Genomic DNA, 19868 nt, shown 5'->3' on the forward strand with positions numbered 1-19868 from the left:
TATATTATCGCAGTTATTATTGCTTTCTTAAGAACTACTGCAAGATGGACTGTGGTTGCTCAGGAATGTGAGTCCCCTCGACGGGAACAGGACATTTTCTGCACCAGCCCGCAGCCCAAGCTCTATCTGCAAACGAAGGAAGGAAGCAAACTGACCTCAGCAGAGAAACAGAGAAACGCGAACCTAGTAACTGCAGCACCACCAAGTGTCAGCATCGGACATACCACACACAGGGAAAAGCCGAACTGCTAGGGGAAATGCAAGGCTTGAACATTCAAAAGAAGTTTTTAGCTTCTAAATGAAAATAATTTAAGATTTTAAAAAGTTGTGCCAGTATCTGGAACCTGCAAGCTTTCTGCCAGTGTCAAGATGTGCTATGTTGTGTCTAGGTAATACTGCCTCTTTCAGAAAAGAAAATATATATCCCATTAATAAGGGAATACTAAATAGGAATTTAGATTTAAAACCTCAGTATTTTGAGTTGGTCCACGTTTGTTAACCACATTCGTGTGCATAGGCACACACAGTCCGATGTCCCGCACTGCGATATTTGCAAGAGTCACAGCTTTCAGCACGGATGGGGATTTGCTTCACATTACAGGGCCTGGCACAGCATATGGCAACCACTGAAGGATGCAATTTTAAAGAAAATCTTCCCCTTCTGTATGTGTGTTATAGTATTACAGGTGTATCAGAGCCCTGTAGACATGGTTCTCTTCTCATTTCAGAGGAACCCATTGCATCCGGGTCTCACCACAACCATCAAGAACTACAAACCTATGACACCACCAACTTTGTTTCTTTGTTTGTTTGTTTTCAGGAAATAGTATGTGACCTATGATGAGAGGCTGAGGGACATGGGTTTATCCAGCCTGGAGAAGAAAAGGCTTGTGTGTGTGCATGCATGTGTGTGTATATATGTGTTCACATATATGTGTGTATATATATATATTCATATATATATATGAATGCATACATACATGTATATGTATATATGTGTTCATAGCAGCCTTTCCGTAACTAGGAGATGATTCTGTGCTTATGATGAGATACATATTTCTAAATGTGGAATTTTAAGAATCTTCTGTGGCATACAGATGAGAATATCAGCAAGCAAGAAACTTTCAGATCTTGCCTTTATTTCTCAAGAACCTCGCAGTGAGATCCAAAAAAGAGGTCTCTACTTTTTGTGATACCAGGAAGTTACCTTTTCCCTCAGGTGAGAGTTCGTAGTGATCCTGCCCTTGAAGAGGAAAGACACTAAGATTTAACAGAAGCAAGAAAGCTACAAATCTGGGACCTTTGGACATGTTTTCTGCACTTTCATGAAAATTAAAATGATGATGTAGACCAAGCACCACCTGCTGTCCAAAAAATGAAGGTCTTTAAATTTTTAGCTACCAAGCCCAAGCTACCTGCACCAGGCTTGAACACTTCAGCAAAGAACCAGCTTCTGCAGATTTCTAAACCTGTTAAGGAGTCCTGATCAAACCCCAGAAATTCTTGGCTGCTTTGAAGTCTAAGGCATTCACACCTACCGGTACTGTGCAGCCTGCATGGGCTTTGAAATGCGTAGCACTGCTTTCCACTCTGTAATTAAACATGAGCCCTTAAAAAAATAAAATAAAGTGTTTCCTAAGCTCCTCCAAAATTAAGGGTATCACATTAAATTCTCCTCACTTCAGCAGACCTCACATTCCCAGGTCTAATCTTAACCCTTACCCTAAGTCTAACACTAAGGAAAATTGTTAAGAAACAGCTCTGAGGAAAGGCTACTGGAGTATTAGAAGGGAGGCAGTCACCTCCTTTCTCCTCAGTGTACCTGATCTCTGAGGACCTTACAAAATACAGCAAGGAACATTTTTCCAAACCCTAGCCCTAACTCTAGCTTTCAGGAAAATTAAAACCACCTTCATAGGCCCCTCCAAAATTGACAGAGGATTTCAGATCCCTCTTTACCTAATGGTAGACCTCTACCAAGACCTCTACCTGAGGTCTTGGAGGGCCTTGCAAATCATCACAGGAGACTGCTTCTGGGATCCAATCTTCCTAAACTTGACCCAGACTCAGCCCTTAAGAAAGGTTTAGCCCTTAACTACCCTGTTCTTTGAGTAGTTTGAAAAAAGATGATTAAACAGCTTCAGACCTGCCTTCCCTTTACCTCAAAAGGATCTACCACGTATATTAGGAAAGATGCCTCCAAACTTGTCTTTCCAAACCCTAAACTGAATAGTAGCTGTCCACCTACAAGAGCTTAAACACCTGTGTCCTCTGTCTAACCACTGGGCATTCACACACCTCTGTACCAATCTCATGGCTCTGCAGTACACAACAGACAACGTGCTTCTGCAGCTCTTATTTTCTCAGATCCTAGACTTAACCATAACCTCACCCCATCTCGAGATTTATGAAACCTCAGATTTTACAGATAAAGCATTTTTCCAGACCGGTTCACTGCTTACCTCCCACTGAATACAGGAGGAAAACATGTCCCCGCTCCAAGCCTTACTTTCCAAACGTACTTTGTGTTCAGCTCCCAAGCTCTAAAATTATCCCAAAAGCCAGATAGTCAAGTTTCTCTACAAAGTCCTTCCAGTTACATCCCTGGACCTTGCGAGCTGCAGTTCAGCGTGCTGCCTGCCAGTGAAAGGCTGAGATACTTCGGGGGGGGGGGGGGGGGGGGGGGGGGGGGGGGCATTTATTTATGTATTTATTTTATATTTGTAAAAATTCGTTGCGCTGTTTTTTATTGTTATTATTTCAGTGTTCTCCCGTCGAGGCGCGGTGCGGGATGCCCTGGGCGCCCTGCAGGGGGAGCTGTGCGCCCGTAGCCGAGCCCGGGCTGCGCGGAGCTGCGCGGAGCTGCGCGGGGGCGCAACCTGCGCCTTTCGCCTCTTTCCCGGGGCGGTGGGAGACCAGAGCTCCCTCCGGAAGAGCCGCAGCAGGGGCATAACGCTGAAAATACCGCTTTCAGCCGAAAAGGATCTGAAAAAGAAAAGGCAAAGGTAGCGAGGGAAACAAACCGAGTCGCTTCGCACACGATGACGGCAAAGAAGCAAAATGCGGGGTTCAAACGCGAGCAAACCAGCCCAACTTCATCCAAAATTATACTGAGATTGATTTTGCAAGAGGTACACTGTATGAAATCCAAGACGTTACTGTTGTTAAGCATTCAGATAAAAGACTATAGCTAAACATTAAAAACACATGCCAAAACAACCTTAAGAAAATCACCTGAAAATATGAACTTCTTTTTTCTTTTTTAAAGTATAAACGTATTTTGTTGAAGCATGACGACTTACATTATTTAAATAAAGCCAAAAGGAAGCTAGAAAATGTCTTGGAGTGAAGAGGAAACCCTAAACAAAAGTAGGTAACAGAAAAAACGAATAACAGATGGACCAACTGGAGAATTGTGCTTAGTGTAATTAACATTAGCACTTACTGGTAACGGTTAATGGTCCTATACCATCAGACATCCCAAAACAAAGCCTGATCAGAGATGCATCAGAAGACATGAAGTGAAACCCTGAGGCTTACGTGCAATTTAGATCACGCTGAAGACATTTTCATCTGTCTTCATGAGAAGCTACAGCTATCGGAAAGAGATATGAATGTTTCCATCATGTAATCTCTACATTTTCTGTAATAATTGCCCTTTGCCACCAAAATATTATATATTGGTAGTTTCCTCTTGTCTAGCTCTAACTGCTACTGGCTGTGAAGATTTACACCCCTTCAGTTGCCATTGAATCAGTAGGAATCTATCTAAAATCACTGCTTAGCATTTTAAGACACAAATCTATTTTTACTGAAATCCACTGTGAAGCAAAGAATATCTTTTTAAATATTTACTAAGCATGACTTTTGAAAGTTTTTTTTTTATGTCACTAGAAAATCCTTTGTATTTTCCACTGGTATTTCAAAAACATGTTTCCATGTGATGTTCCAGAACTGCATGTTTTCCGTCAGAAGTATAGTTCTGTTCAAAGTGAACTGATTATCCCATCAGAAAGCAGCAATTGTGAAACCTTCTCAGTAGCATCCTTTTTGCTCATAAACTTGTATTTGAAAAAAGTTCAGCAGAGTTTTAGTTAATGAAAAGACTTGAGAAAATGAAAATGTGTAGGTTATAGACAAGCTAAAAAAAGATGACATTCACTAGGTACGATAGTTGTTTGACTTTTAGAGTCTTCACCACCATGCTTGAGAGCTAAATGGGAAACACAAACAAACCACAAACAACACAAACAAACAAAAACCAAACCAAACCAAACCAGCAAAAACTATGCAAGTCTTTCCTAGAAAAAGATGTTATCCAGGAGAGGTACCTTTTGCATTATTTTATATTTTCACAAATTCAAAGCCAGTTTGTGAATTTGAGTTTTCTGAGACAATATACAATTTCATGCACATTATTTGCTGATTTATAACAGTCATCGTTCAGCTTGCCAGCATATTTCTGCAGTAGCTGGGTCTTGAAGTAACAGATTAGATTACCTCTAATTTTCCATTTATAGTAGTAAAGATGGTAAGGTCCTAGTTTCTGATGGAGCTTCCTTGGGAGCTATAGTAATATGTAAATAATGAAGGATACTAATAGCCATGAACATATATGTTGTTATCCTTCAACACATATACAGATATATATACAAATTTACATATGAACACATAAATGGAGCACATGGAGCACTGCCATTTCACTTCTAGAATATGTATGAGAAAGATTCATGCAAACAAATGCAAACATGAAAAGAGATTTTTAGAGGGAGGGAGTTTGCTTCTTTTCATTATCTCACAAATATTTGCTCTATTTGGTACACAGCAACAGGACTTCCCTGTATTTTCTGCCAGAGAAACCAAACAAATGTTGCAAAGGAGAAGAGAGAAGGAAGCGAGAGAGGGTTTTTACCACCACATTGTTTGCCAACTATACAGGAACCTCTGTGCTGTCTTTGGGGATATATATATGAGTTGAGATGAACTGAATATGGTGGTGGAGAGAAAAAGGTATTCATGCGGTGGTACTACTGCTATTCCAGACCAGAATCAAGAGTCCACAGACAAAATCCTGCTCTGTGCATGGGTGGCACAGTCCTGGATGACAAGCCCGGAGTTGCCAGCACTACTGGTCTGAGCCCCGATGGCTACAGAGGCTGGAAGGAAGGCAAGCTGCTGCTGGTCCCGTTCCCCCAGCGCAGGGCCAAGTGCGGATCCGCACTGCAGGCTGTGCCCTGCAGACCGCAGAGCACCGTGGTACCTCTCTGCACATTTGAATTGTGTAAGGCAACCGGCAGCTGGTATAAATTGGAGACATTCTTCATCTTCCCTAATAAATGTGGAAATTTGATTGGGAGTGCAGTAGCTAAATGAGCGGAGAAATGGCTCAAAGTTACCTTGTTTCATTGCCTCCCCCACCCCTCCCACGCATCTGCGCAGCGCTGCCCTCATCGCCATTCATCTCCCCACCACAGCATAACATGCCAAAGCCAACTTCTGCACAGGTGCTCAATTCCTTTTCTACTGCCTCTATGAAGGAAAATATTTGATCAAATCAATTTTCTCACTTCATCTCATATTCTAATGCCTATATCTCATTGAAGGCTTTTTTCAGTTCCTTGTAAACAATCTCACATCACGGTCAAGAATACTATTTCCAATTTACACCTTTATGCAAAGAAATGAAGGCTTCTTCTCTTGCATTCAACTAGAAACAAAACAAAACAAAATAATAATAATAAAAAAGGCATGATTAAGTTCATTGTGCTATACATGAGGTTTACCCAGCAATTCTGGACATTTAAAGTAAAGATGTTTTCCTTTCTTTACAGAAAGGACTTGCACAAAATACTAATTTTTGTAATCAAATAAATAGTAATATTAAGACTGTTAGAAACAAGCTTCTGATCATAATCAGTTCAGTCAAAACATAAGACAGTTGAAAGTGATTGTACATTAGTCATGCTGGTTGCACCTCGGAAGGAGGAGTTAGCTGCAGAGATGCATAAAAGTCATGTGCCATCAGGGATGGATCCTGAAAACCAGCTTCTCTGAGTCTGACACCAGCTCCTGCATGTTTCTTTCCAAATATCACTTAGTCCATCCTTTTACAGAAACTTTTCCAACCTGCTGTGAAAAAACATCTTGGCAGACATTTTCTTCCCCGTGGAACTTGCTAGCTTGGTTTCTGACTCAAACAATGCTGCTACCACATGAATGAGGGCTACCATCTCTTCAAACTAAGAATGTAGCTCTAAGCAGCCTTGTGCCATCTGTCCTTCAGGCAGGACTAGCAGGCAGTGACACACGAGGGTGAACTTGGAGTCAGAAGGCAATGCATTGCAGATGGATGGCGCAGTGCCTAGGATGAAGTGGGCTTAAGCCATCCAGGGAGACTTCAGCCTCACTGAAGGTGTTTCAGGGATCATGAGTCTGGGAACGGCAAGAGTTACCTTCTGCCACTGACTGGTTTCTAAAAACAAGGAGAATAACAGAATAATTTTCATACTGGACCAGATCAAAGGTTCATCTAGCCTGCCAATCACGCTTCAGCAGGTTCATCCTGGATACTTCAGCAAGACAAGAAAATGGCTAAAATGGTTCAGTTCCCCAAGACACAACGACTCAATGTAACATCTCATTGCAGTAGAAAAAGCAAGAGGCTCCTCCACCCCTTTCCCCACCTCTCCTTTTCCTTATTCTGCTCCCAGCTGTGCTTCCTGCCCCCTGCCTTGCCCCTGAAGGTGTCCATCAGGTCTGCCAGGAGCTGTAACCCCTGCAGTGGTGAGGAGTTCTCTGGACTCAGTCACACAGGCACCCGATCTGGTTCCTGAGGTGGAGCAGGTTACTCCAAGAGCAAAGGAAAGGGAGAAATGGAAAAGGAGGTGGAGGGAATGAGCCCTCCCTCTCTGAGCAGCAGCAAGCTGTTACATTTGTCTGACTGCACATGAGAAGGCAGCGAAAACTGAGTGCTTACCTGTTTCAAAAGCTCAGTGAAATACTACTTTGCTTCTAGCTCTGTAAATTCGTGAGCTCGAAGGTGTGCAAGCAATCACCCTGGCTTTACTAAGATCCCTTACATGCCTGCCATTAAGTATGCACCTACATTGTCACAGTCAGGCTAGTTTTCTCAGAACAAAGCCCCTCACCGAAGGATGGGAAAGCAGCGGTGCTGCTGACGGACCTGAAGACCTGCTCTGCAGCTCTGACACAGGAGATTGGAGCTCCTACATGCACTGGCTCACAGTAGTTATTGAATGAGCTGCCCCAAACTTCGACAGGTAATTTGAAATCAAGTAGACCCAATAAACTTTTAACTAGTTGTGGATAGATAGTGGAAGAATGGGCTATAAATTACTTATGAACTTGATTATATAGCCGACACCGGCTGAAATTGCAAAGAGACTCTAATTATAGCTACATTTTATACTTTTCAAGTATAATTTAGAATATAGTGGAAATAGAATATAATATCAAAGTAATACATTTTTATTGAGAAATTCTTGCTGTTTGAACTTTGAACCTTACAGTAGTTAAAGTAATATATATACTAAAAAAATAAAATAAATAAATAAATAAGCTGCTTTTTAATTCTAGAGGGAGTAATTTCCCTTACATTAGATTTCTTCCTCTAAATCAAAATCAACATGGACAACTTTAAGCTTTAAATTAACTTCAGAAAGAATACACAGTCATTCTATTTACCGTTAGCTTTGCAGAGCACTCATCTATCTAAAGATGAGATGGACACAGAAAGACGGCAAATGACAGTCTGAACTAGATTTTCAGAAATACATTGTGCTGGTAGACTTTATATTTCTGCTTCCATTACACTTCCAGTCAATTTGAAAAGGTGCTACATCTGTTTCTCCATTGCCCTGCTGCTGGTTTTGAGGTTTTCTGTGTCGTCAACAGGATTGTAGCAATCACTGTAGCATGAAGTGGCAGGATGAATTTATGGAAATGCAAAAATCATAGATTTGCTCTCCACTGCCTTGTGCTTTGTACGGGCAAACACAGCTCCGTGCGCCATCAGAGGAGAGTTCTCCACTCCCGTTAGAAGGGTAGGTTTAACACCTACTTTCAGCAGTGGCTGTGCTCTGCAGAACAGAGGAGAGGAAGGTTATTTATGTGTTCTTGTACAAGCGAGCATAAACAAGTGGATGCTTCAGCAAATTGACAATAGACTACTAACAAAGGGCCAGATGCTCTTATCCTCTTACAAGGGGTGAAGAGGGAAAAAATGAGTAAATATTTATATTACCATAGTGGCATGTAACTGGAGCTCAGTTGTGGAGGAAAGACAGTGATTTACCAGCATGTTCTTCCTCTCTTGGGAATCCACATAAACCAAGCAAAGGCTCAGCAGCAAGAAGAAAATTCTGACAGAAGGACTAAGGCAGATGAGAGTGCTACAGCTTTCCAGGACATGTTTTTTTCTAGCCTCAGAAGACAACTAGCAAAGAGCAATGCTTTCCTGGGCAGAAGTCACCACAGGTGGCTATGAAAGGTCTACCTGTGCACAGGGGAGAAGCGTGTGTATGCCTGGTGGCACGTCCTTCAGCCCCTGCACCTCTGAAGTCTGTTCTCTCCTGGAGCCTTGGCTGAAGCGCTGCTTTCAGGACCTCTCCCTGCGAGATGACTCCCTCCAGAACATCCTTAGCAATTGCTTCACTGGCAATCACTCATGCCATAACTCTGCTAAAGCCAGCCTTCCTGCAAAGGGCACCTGGCACCCTGTGGCGTGTAGATCATTCCTAGTCCCTTGCTTTTTTCCCCAGCTTGCCCACCTTTCTCCCACAATTACTTAAAGTCAATGACCCTCAATTCTCATACACCAAGCACCCGAAAAAGGCTTACAAGCCTCAGGTGCTTGGCCCCTTTTATCTTCCTTACTGCAAGATCAGAGAAAGTTAATTTTCCACAAGAATTTACAATAAAATATTTTGTATTTCAGTTTTCTTTTTGATCTTAGTGGAAACTTGCCTTTGAAAGTCCTTGGAGTGTCACTACAGGCTGTTTATGCACATGTTGTTCTAGGTCGCTGTCCTATGGCTTTAAAATTTATATAACTTATTTAAATGAATATTAAGATTGTCCCCAGAAAATGGAGGACATCGCATGAGAGCGGGTTGTAATCGCAGTGGAGAGTTAAGATAGTTCAAGAATCTTATCAGGGTGGGAATTAGGAGAAGAAGAGCAGGTTGTTGGAGGCTGACTACCAAATGACTGCATGGAGTCGCTTCTTCAGTTGCAGACCACTGTTCTGTGAAAGAGTTTGCACCATGGACAATAGCAACTACAGCGTGGGCTTGTTTGCAGGCTTTGCTAGGAGTAACAATGCAAGCATCACTAGTTCCCTCTGCACCCCATCACACATGCCATGCAGTGCTAGCACTGATGAGGAGCTGTCACATGTGACGACACACTTTCTTGGGAGTATCCTGAACTATTGTGAAATGCCAGTGGCATTTATGGGGGTAACTTGGGGGTGGTGACAGGGATGGCTTAGGAAGGCGACCACTCAAAATGCGGGGCTGAATGAAATGGAGAATATCCTCATATACACTTGCAGTGCTTAGCAAGTGTTTCATTTGACTGGTCTGGTTCTCCAGATGTCGAGGTTGCACTGTGCTGTGATGGGAAAACAATTGATTCTCCATCACGCCCAGCTCACTGTGGAGCCCTTAAAGCCCAAACCCAAGTGTGAACTCACTCTGAGAGGTAAAAACAAAGCTGCATTATGTAATAAGATTTAATGATTATTTGAATCTCTTTTTCCATCCCACTGGATCATTGATTTAACCTTCCTTGTTTTGTTCTTGAGATATAGCTAAAACAAACAACCATGTTCTGAAATTAATCAGGATCACTTTTAGTGTAACGCAGTAAGAGTGTTTTGACTTTTGCTTTCTCTCTTGAAGAAAGGAACACTAAACAAACTGAGATTTTTTTGCTAGGAACTGCAAATTTTTGCAAAATGTTCAGCTCACATGGCCATAGGGAATGAATGTGCAAGCTATTATGTGTATAGCCTGGGGTTCAACCATTATTTTCTCTCAGGGGAAAACAAAAGCAGACCCTTTAAAGCCACCACTAAGGAGATTTCTATTTAGAGAATATGCAATAACTCATATTGAGACAAGATTTTAATCTCAGCAAAGCTTTGGATAATCTGCTGGCACCTGTGCATGCTGCTTTTCCACCCCATCGCACTGGTTAGACTGGGGGCCAAGGGCCAGATCCTGCAGGCTTTTTTGCAGCAGTGGCCCTGCACACGAGTGGGAGACTGGCAGGAGCAAGGCAAAGATTTCTTTAGGATCTGCGCCCAAAATTGTCACCTATACGAAAATGACACCAACGTCTGCTTCTTTTGTATTCAGTTGGAAGCTCTTATTCTTCTTTCCAAGGGCTGAGATGGCAGGCGGTATTTGTTGTGCTGACTGGCTTGGGAAAAGGTGTGAAGCACAGACAACCCTGTCGAAGGGGAACAAAAAGACAGGTACTATCTGGGGTGATTTGGGAAAGAATTTGGGAAGATTTTTTCAGCTGTAGATCTGAGATACCAACCACGTCAGCCTGTGTGTACTCTGGAGAGTCTCACGCTGCCTTCATGATGTGGGCAAGTGGGGACATTTTCAATAATGTGTAGATGCCATGACTGATGCTGTGGAGCCTTCTTTCTGCTGAGGCCTCTGTACCCGACACAAACACCAGCTAAACAGTGTCCCGCTTGTAAAAGGTCAGTCTCTGCAACTTGAAGAAGGAAAAGGAACTAGAAAAAAATGTTTTTCTGCATTATAAGTTGGGCAACGCAGGGAATGGTGCTGTTAGAGGAGCTCAAATAGCAGGGCAGAGGAAGGAAAAGAAAAAAAATCTATACCTGATGCATCTTAAATAGGTTTCATACCCTTAAAAATGAGCATTATTCATGTGAAAGGGTTAAGAATAACATCAGATTTATCTAATTGTTTGATTCTGTGATTCATGATTCACATTTTAAAGTCTACACCCTGTGAAGAATAGTGCATTATTAAGGAAGGGAAAGAGGCTTGCCAGGGACAGAAGGTAATTTCCCGTAGCAGGTGCATACAGCAGGTGGTACACAGTGTACCTGCAACGAAAAGGTAGATTTAGTCTAAGATTTTATTTAATATGGAAAACTTATTGCATCCTGAGCCACTACTGGGGACGTGCCAAAAATCGTGTCTGCGGCATGATTTATTACGTGAAAATACCACCGAACTAATCAACGGAGTTACTAATTAATACAAATCTGCATTTTTGCATAAGCAATTAGTGCAAAGGGAGTGCAATGAAAGAGGAAGTTTGACTCATTTAATCTCAGTGTCTATTCAAGCGGAAAGACCCACTAGGGCAAGGCACTAGGATCTACGTTTGGATTTTTTTTTCCTTTTGATTAGTTAAAGGAACTAAAAGGTCAAATTATCAATATTTAATTCAAATGGAAATGCATTTGTTCAAGAGGAAAGAAAACACTTTATTTAAACAAGGTGGGACTCTGGGGGTAAATGCCTGGATCAAAAATAATTAGATTTTGCAGTTATAACAGCATCTAAATCCCGCCTGATAAGAATCCTTTTTCCTAATAACAGAGGTGGTTTGACACCAATAGCGGAGGCTGTTGATGTTATTTAAACTCGAGCGGTAGCTGGCCTACCAATATGATTTAGACATTTGCTTTAATGGTACATACTTCTCTGATTTGTTTTTGGTTTTTTAATCAATTTGAACGATATTTTAAATCTATTGTGATTTCGTAATTGTGTGTGCTTGCCTAAAACAGTCATTTAAAAAGCTGATAATTAAACCTTGGTGGCGACGTCTTTTCCATTAACTAAATAGAAGTTCACATTTATAGAATTAAAACAACGACAGCCTTTATCTAACGGCAAAAAAAAAAAAAAAAAAAAAAAAAAAAAAAGGCTCAATAACATTAATACACTGAGTTCTAAAGGAAAAAAAAAAAAAAGAGCAGAAACGGCACCTCTATCATTTCCCACCGGTTTCCAGCACCGCCGCGCGTCTCCCCGGGAGCAGCTGGCGCGGTGCGGGCGCACCCAGCCTGGCTCCGCGGCCCCGAGCCGCGCTCTCCCCGGACACCCCCAGCTCCGGGGCGCCCTCCCTCGCCCCCCCTGCCCTCCCTCTCCCCCTGCCCTCCCTTCTCTCCCCTCCCTCCGCTCGGCTCCCGGCCGCAGAGGGCCGAGGGGCAGCCCCCCGGGCGGGCAGTGCCGCGCTCGCCCTTTCCCAGCGCGGCTCCGCGGTGCGGAGCGGGGCCGGGGGCCAGCGGCAGCGGCACTTTTGGGTTGGTTGGGGGTTGTTTTTAGGATCCTTCGGGCTGTGCCTGGCTGGGGACGGAGAACGCAGAGCGCGGCCCGCCCGCGCCGCCCAGGCAGTAAATCACTGGCTAAATCACAGCGCGGCTTCCCCTCTCCAATAGCTTTGAGCTATTTGGGGACGCATCCTTTCCCCGCACTCTCGCAGGTGCAATATGAATCAATTATCTTAATTAAGATAATGCTGCAAACCCAGGAGATTTCCTCGGGAGCGGCTCCGGCGCTCCGGACAGCCGCAAGGCGTTTCCAGGGCTCTTCTTCCCACCCCCGGCCCCCCCGGGCCAGGGCCCGGCCCCGGCTGCGCCCCCGGCGAGGGGGGCAGAGCCCTGGGGGCGGCCGGGGGGGCGCAGCTCGGATGGGACGCGTGCGGCTCGCGTGTCGCGCCGCGGGGGGGCGGGGGCAGAGCGACAGAAAAGGAGAAAGAAGGGGAAAAGAAAAAGGGAAAAGAAAATAAAGGAAAAGGGAAAAGAGAGGAAAAAGAGAAATGAAGAACAAAAAAAGGAAAAGAAAAAAGGAAGACAAAGCAAAACAAGACAAAAAAAAAGTAAAAAAAAAAAGAGAAAAATAAAAAAGTAAAAAAAAATGAGAAAAAAATAAAAAAGGAAAAAGACAAATAGAAAAAGAAAGAAAAAAGAAGTAGAAAAAAAACGGGAAACGGGGAAGGGGAAAATGAAAGGAAATGAAAGGAAACGAAAAAGAGAAAAGGAAAAACGAAAAAGTGAAAAGGTAAAGAAAAAGAAAAGGAAGGAAAATGAAAGGGAAAAGGAAAATGGGAAAAGGAAAATGGGAAAAAGAAAAAGGGAAAAAGAAAAAGGGAAAAAGAAAAGGGAAAAAGAAAAAGGGGAAAAGATTCGGGAGCAACACAAGCAGAAGCCAAATGAGAAGACAGATGGAGAAGGAGGAGTCTGGGTCCGGGGGAGAAAAGGGACGCTTGGAGCGATGCAATCATGAGGCCGGAGACGGGGAGGGACGGGAAGGTGGGAAACCGGAGCCCCGGAGCCGGGGACGGCCCGAGCCGGGGAGGCAGCGCCGGCTGCCGGGGGAAACGCGGCCGGGGGCGCGGGGGGCGCGGCGGGACGGACGGGGCGGGCCCGGCGGGGAGCCCCGGTGCCGTCGCGCATCCCCGCGCCCCGGTGCGCGGTGCCACCACCTCGTCCCCTCCCGTCCCCTCCCGTCCCCTCTGGTCCTCTCCCGCAGCCCCGGGGCCACCCGGGGGGGGGGGGGGGGCGGAACAATGGCCCCGGTGACAGATGGCGGCGCCCGGCGGGGCGGGGCGGGGCGGGGCGAGGCGCGGCGGGGGGCGGGGGCGAGCGGCGCGGTCCCGGCCCCCGGCCCCCCCCGCTCCGCTCCCCGCCCGCCGCCGCCGCCGCCGCCGCCGCGCAGCGCCGTCCCCGCTATATAACCGGGGCGGCCGGCGCTGCGCCCCGCGGAAACACGCGCGGTGCCCTCGCACGGAGCGGGCGCCGGCAGCGGCGGGGTTATGCGACCGGCGCCGCGCTGCACCGGCTGAGGAGCGGAGGTAACGGGGGGCAGCGCTCCGCGGCGTCGGGGCGGCCGGCCGGCCGGGAGGAGGGCTTTGTCACCGGACCGGGCGTGCGGGTCCCCCGTCCACCCCGCTGCCGCCCTGCATTGTTCCGCCCGGGGAGCGGGGACCGGGGCCGGCCCCGCACCTGTTACCTCGGGGGAGCCGGTGGCCGGGCCGGGCAGGGGAAGCCCCGGCGGCAGGCGGCGGGCGCCGTCGGGGCGGGAGGGAGGGCAGGTGCCCGGCGGTGTCACCCCCCTAAAGCGTAATCTGCTTAAACCGCCCGGCGCGTTGTGTAACGGTGCCGGGACGCGCGTCCCCGGGGTGCCTTTCCCGCTGCTGACACGGCGCTTGTGTCCCCCCCCCGTCCCCATCCCCGTCCCCCCGGCAGGCAGGCGCTCGCCATGACCAAGTCGTACAGCGAGAGCGGGCTGATGGGCGAGCCCCCGGCGCAGGGCCCCCCGGGCTGGGCGGACGAGTGCCTCAGCTCGCAGGACGAGGAGCACGAGGCCGACAAGAAGGAGGAGGACCTGGAGGCGCTGCCCGCCGAGGCCGAGGAGGACCCGCTGCGCAACGGCGAGGAGGAGGACGAGGAAGATGACCTGGACGAGGAGGAGGAGGAGGACGACGACGACGACGACGACGAGCAGAAGCCCAAGCGGCGGGGCCCCAAGAAGAAGAAGATGACCAAGGCGCGCATGGAGCGCTTCAAGCTGCGGCGCATGAAGGCCAACGCCCGGGAGCGCAACCGCATGCACGGGCTGAACGCGGCCCTGGACAACCTGCGCAAGGTGGTGCCGTGCTACTCCAAGACGCAGAAGCTCTCCAAGATCGAGACGCTGCGCCTGGCCAAGAACTACATCTGGGCGCTCTCCGAGATCCTGCGCTCCGGCAAGAGCCCGGACCTCGTCTCCTTCGTGCAGACCCTGTGCAAGGGCCTGTCGCAGCCCACCACCAACCTGGTGGCCGGCTGCCTGCAGCTCAACCCGCGGACTTTCCTGCCCGAGCAGAGCCCGGACGTGCCGCCGCACATGCCGGCGGCCGGGGCGCCCTTCGCGGCGCCCCCCTACCCGTACCAGTCGCCGGGGCTGCCCAGCCCGCCCTACGGCACCATGGACAGCTCCCACCTCTTCCACCTCAAGCCGCCGCACGCCTACGGCGCCGCGCTCGAGCCCTTCTTCGAGGGCGGCCTCCCCGACGGCGCCAGCCCCGCCTTCGACGGCCCTCTCAGCCCGCCCCTCAGCATCAACGGCAACTTCTCCTTCAAGCACGAGCCCGCCGCCGACTTCGACAAGAGCTACGCCTTCACCATGCACTACCCCGCCGCCTCCCTGGCCGCCGCGCCCGGCCACGCCGCCGCCGTCTTCTCGGGCGCCGCCGCCCGCTGCGAGCTGCCCCTGGACGGCCTGGGGGCGCCCTACGAGGGCCACCCGCCCCACGAGCGGGTCCTGAGCGCCCCGCTCAACGCCATCTTCCACGACTGACCCCCGCCACCCGCCCGGGCCGCCGAAACCGCAAGCAATAATTAGGATCTATGCAATTTTTAACCTAGCGATGGGCCAATTACGAAGTATATAGGAGATCTCTATTTTTCAACCAACGTTTTCCTACTTGTTACCTTTCCCATGCCGAATTATTTTGTTGTGATTTTGTACAGAATTTTTAATGACTTTTTATAACGTGAATTTCCTATTTTAAACCATGCAGCTTCATCGATTTTTATACATACTGGAAAGGTAGAATTATATCTAATTTATACAAAATAATTTAACTAATTTAAACCAGCAGAAAAGTGCTTAGAGAAGTTATGTTGCCTTAGCACTTCTTTCCTTTCGAATAGTTAAAGAAAAACAAAAAAGCGCAATCCGGGCAATTGCTTTCCCATGAAAGTCTTTTTTTCCTTTTTCTTTCTTTTATTTTTTTTCCTTTTCCCCTGACAATAAGAACCAGATCCCTAGCTCTTGAGAAGATATAAGAACGAGAGACTTATTTTCTATTAAAACATATCAATTCAACACATGACTTGCACAAACTTGTATATAAATATTATGAGCAAATGCCAACACCCTTTTTAAATCAAAAGCTGCTTGACTATCACGTACAATTTGCACTGTTTCTTTTTAGTCTTTGAACCCCTCTGCATTCCGTGGTGGTTTTTTTTCTTTCATTTTTTTTTCTTTTCATTTTTTTTTTCTGAAGAGAACTTGAAGATGTTAATGTTTCCGGACGATATAAATGCATGATTTTATACATATTCACACGATCCGTGGTTGTCATATATTCATCTTATAAATCGGAACCTAAAACTAATCAGGTTGTTGAAGTTGGGCTATATACCTATTGTAGTCGATTAGTACGGTAGCTTGAAACAAATTCAAACCATTTAATCCGTAATTAGAACAATAGCTATTGCATGTACAATGCAGTCCAGAATAAGTGCTGTTTGAAATGTAACGCTGGTTCAACTGGAATCAATCTGTACTGTAATTTTGTTTGTAATCCTGTATATTATGGTGTAATGCACACTGGGATTTTAGAGAACATCCGTCCTTTTGCAACAACATAGTATTGAACATTTGGTCGAATGTTGCATTTCTCCTTAAATGTGATTTTTTTTTTCTTAGTGTAATTCCTATGGGATTATTGTTTCATTGGGATAGCTCATGAAAGGTGCACCACTTATTATTTGTAGAATAAAATTGGCGTTAAAAACAACCGACCAGCACGGGAGCGGGACCCGCGTTCTTCGCCTCCCCCGCGGGGCTGGGGCCAAACGCTCACGGCTGCGGAGGAGGAGAAGGGGGGAGGATTTAGGGGATGGGAGTGGGGAGGGGGCCTTGGGGCTGGGGTCGCTGCCGGTTGCGCGGCCGAGGAGCGCGGAGCGGCGGCCGCGCCGTTCGCCGGCGGGCAGCAGCGGCTGCCAACAGGTCGCCGGCACCGGGATCGCCTCGCCCGGAGCGGTGGCCCTGGTGGCCCGTGTCGGGACGCGGCCGTCGGTTTTCAGCCCGTCGGAAGAAGCCGGGCCGGGCTCGGCGGGCCCTTCGGCCCCCGGCCGCCGCCGCTCGGGGATTCTTGCAGTCGGGCAGGGGCCACTGGCGTGCCACCGTCTTTATTCAAAGGCAGGCACAGATGTTCCTTCTGCAGGGGAGGTTTTAATTTATGAAAATGATATTGGTTATGCATGAATGCGCTCCGCACAACACGCGCCACTTCCATCTGATGAGAGGAATACCGCAGAACCAGTGCCAATGTTGGGAACATATTCTGCGAATTTAGTCGCTTAAATGTTTAATGAATATTTGGAAGGCATTTCCAAACCACAAGAAACCTTTTCAATTACCTTTTTCTTTCTTTCTTTTTTTTTTTTTTTTCTTTTCCATACTTATTAACGAAATTCAACTCCGCCAGCCAATGCAATTTACTTAAAAGATCTAGCTAGGCTATCTGAGTGTCTGCTATGGCAATACTTTAGAAGAAATAATATTTTAATGTTATGAGCAACCTAATAAGGAAAATTAATTAGGCATTTTGGTAACTGGAGGCTCCACTTTACAAATCACTTGTGAGTTTTGTTATTTCAATTAGTTTAGGGTTGTTTTTTATTTCCCCTTCTAAAATACTGGAGATTTTTTTTTCTTCCCCCACTCCCGCGCTGCTCCTGATGCCTCCATGATATTTATTTTTTCTTACTGCTAATATCAGGCCAAATCCTGAAATCTCTGCTCATGACTCCCACAGGAAGGTCTATCAAGGTCTCTTTCAAAGGAAAGAATTACTCACACCGTTCCTCTCTTATGAACATATCTCTAATTAACTAAGGCTATAGTGGGATTATCTAACTTCCTCATGCGGGGGAAACCGAGGGGTTGAGTCATCCCCACAAACATGCTGGGTAATCCAGCGGACGCCTAGAACACTATTTTTGCAGCAATTTGGGACAAGTGGCCTTCCCCTTCTTTCCGCCGCGCTTCTCTGACAGCAGAAATTGTTCTGCCCCTGGTGCACGCTTGAGAAGAAGGCAGTGGGGCCATCTCTGCAGGAGCAGTGCACCACAATGCTCGCAGCCCATGGCTTCGCCCTTCTGGGTTTTCCGAAGCAACAGGCCAGGACTGGGGGGCTGCTGGCCCTCGCTGCCTGTGGCACAGCCAAGGCCCCGACTATGATGGGTCACATCCACAAGTGTGCAAATTTCTGCAATTATTTCAGCATTGCAGCTGATCAAAACCGGATTCACCCTGACCTGCATGGTGGCTTTTGACATATTAAAAACATAATAAATATAAATCCTCCTCTTGGAAATAAAGGGTTATTAACAGTGCAGGGCTCCTGCACAATGAAGAACCTTATCAGATAGTTTTAGAAATTTCAGAGCTACAGTCAACTTATGTTGTGTATATATACAGCACGTAGAGGAATAATCTCTCAGTTCTCACTCCCTCCTATTCAGGAAGAACTCACAGAAATCAAAAATATGCTTGGTGAACCATCAGGGAAAACATGCAGATATTGGTCTTTGCTTCTATTCACCAAGACAAATCGTATAGTAATTATTTCAGAAATTAACAAATGCTCTACACTCATTCCTTAGCTGAAAATCCCAAATTACAAAGTCTTGAAAAACATCGTACATGAATACATATCGAACCAGTGATGTGAAGACCTACAAATAGACTGTTCTTTAAATATGTACATAAGTGTTTTTTAAATAATTCATATATGTATTTAACAAACTGTCAGAAGCTATGCAATACAAAATTAAAACTGACAATGCCCTCAAAGCTTTCTCTTAAGTATTTAGGTTGCCTACGGGGTATGTAAAGCATAGACTTCCAGCCCTGCCTTTCAGTTTCCTAGACTGTAGCAGTTTGCAGCATAATTACTGCATTTTGTATGAAATAAAATAGAAGAAATTACATTATACAGTATTTGCTAACATTTTGATGACAGAACTACGGAAGATTCATATTAAAACTTCGTTATCTTAAAAGAAAGCATTATCAACCTTAGTGGAAAGAAAAAAAATGTCCTCTGGTGAAAAAAAAAACTTGTATTATATTCCTCTCCATTATCACATTTTCCATTTTATTTTATTTTATTTTATTTTATTTTATTTTAAGATTGGTTTCAGCTCCTGATGCTCTTGGGAATGATTTACACTTCAGACTCCATCCCTGCACAATCTTTTCATTCTTTCCTGTTCTTTTCTTTGCAGACATCTGTCCTAAACCAACTTGTCCACCTCTACAACTTCAGACTTTCTTTTCCTTATCTGATCTTCTTTCTCTCTTTCTTCCCCTCTCTCTCTTTTTTTTTTTTTCCCCAGATGATTTCCTTCTCCTTTTCAGGCATACAGAATGATATATAGTAACAGTAATGCTCTCCTCTACAGACTGTTGCTACTTTTTTTTTTTTTTCAGAAAAAAATAATTTATGACTCCATGTACTGTGTAAAAAGCTTGGTATTCTGCTTAATATCTCTTCTTTGAAGACAAGGAAAACCAACACAATGGAGATGAACTAATGCTGATAGTTCTAATACATTCCTTCTAGAGGAGCAATGCAAGAAGAGCTAATATTTGGGAATGAAAAGCTGAAGTATAACTGACTACACACTAAACGTTTATTGCATAAACAGACACTGTAGCCAGAAAAACACCAGACAAGGACATGCTGCCAATTTCAAAATTCAGATTTCTCCAGAACAAATCTCTACTAGTAGCTGAAACAGACCAGCTACCAGAAACATACAGTCAAATTCTCCAGAGCAGCCAACGGATATTTTCCTCACAGCCTCCTCTCATCTCTTCTTAATTCCCATTCCCTAACTTCAGTATCATACCATCCATGAATCAAAAACTGGCCTTACAATTTCTCACCTATTCACCTCATTGCATTTTTCTACTCCTTGTCTTGAGGGAGAAGATTTATTTTCCAATAGCTTGCTTTACCCAGTTGCTCTCCTCCAGTAATCACTAGCCGTACTTCCCTCA

The 19868-nt window shown here is 45.8% G+C and overlaps 1 protein-coding gene across 1 annotated transcript; it reads left to right on the top strand.

The window, feature by feature from the left end:
• The first annotated feature begins 13788 nt into the window (after window positions 1–13788).
• Window positions 13789–16504, top strand: NEUROD1 (neuronal differentiation 1). Its single transcript, XM_035572654.1, has 2 exons — window positions 13789–13875; window positions 14270–16504. The coding sequence occupies exon 2, from the start codon at window positions 14283–14285 to the stop codon at window positions 15360–15362; it is 1080 nt and encodes a 359-aa protein (XP_035428547.1). The 5' UTR covers window positions 13789–13875; window positions 14270–14282; the 3' UTR covers window positions 15363–16504.
• The last annotated feature ends 3364 nt before the right edge of the window (window positions 16505–19868 follow it).

Source organism: Cygnus atratus, chromosome 6 (genome assembly GCF_013377495.2).
Source record: "Cygnus atratus isolate AKBS03 ecotype Queensland, Australia chromosome 6, CAtr_DNAZoo_HiC_assembly, whole genome shotgun sequence".
Classification (NCBI taxonomy): Eukaryota; Metazoa; Chordata; class Aves; order Anseriformes; family Anatidae; genus Cygnus; species Cygnus atratus.

Excerpts from the sequence above, each read along its gene's own strand:
- NEUROD1 (XM_035572654.1), top strand. The coding sequence starts at position 14,283 with ATGACCAAGTCGTACAGCGAGAGCGGGCTGATGGGCGAGCCCCCGGCG.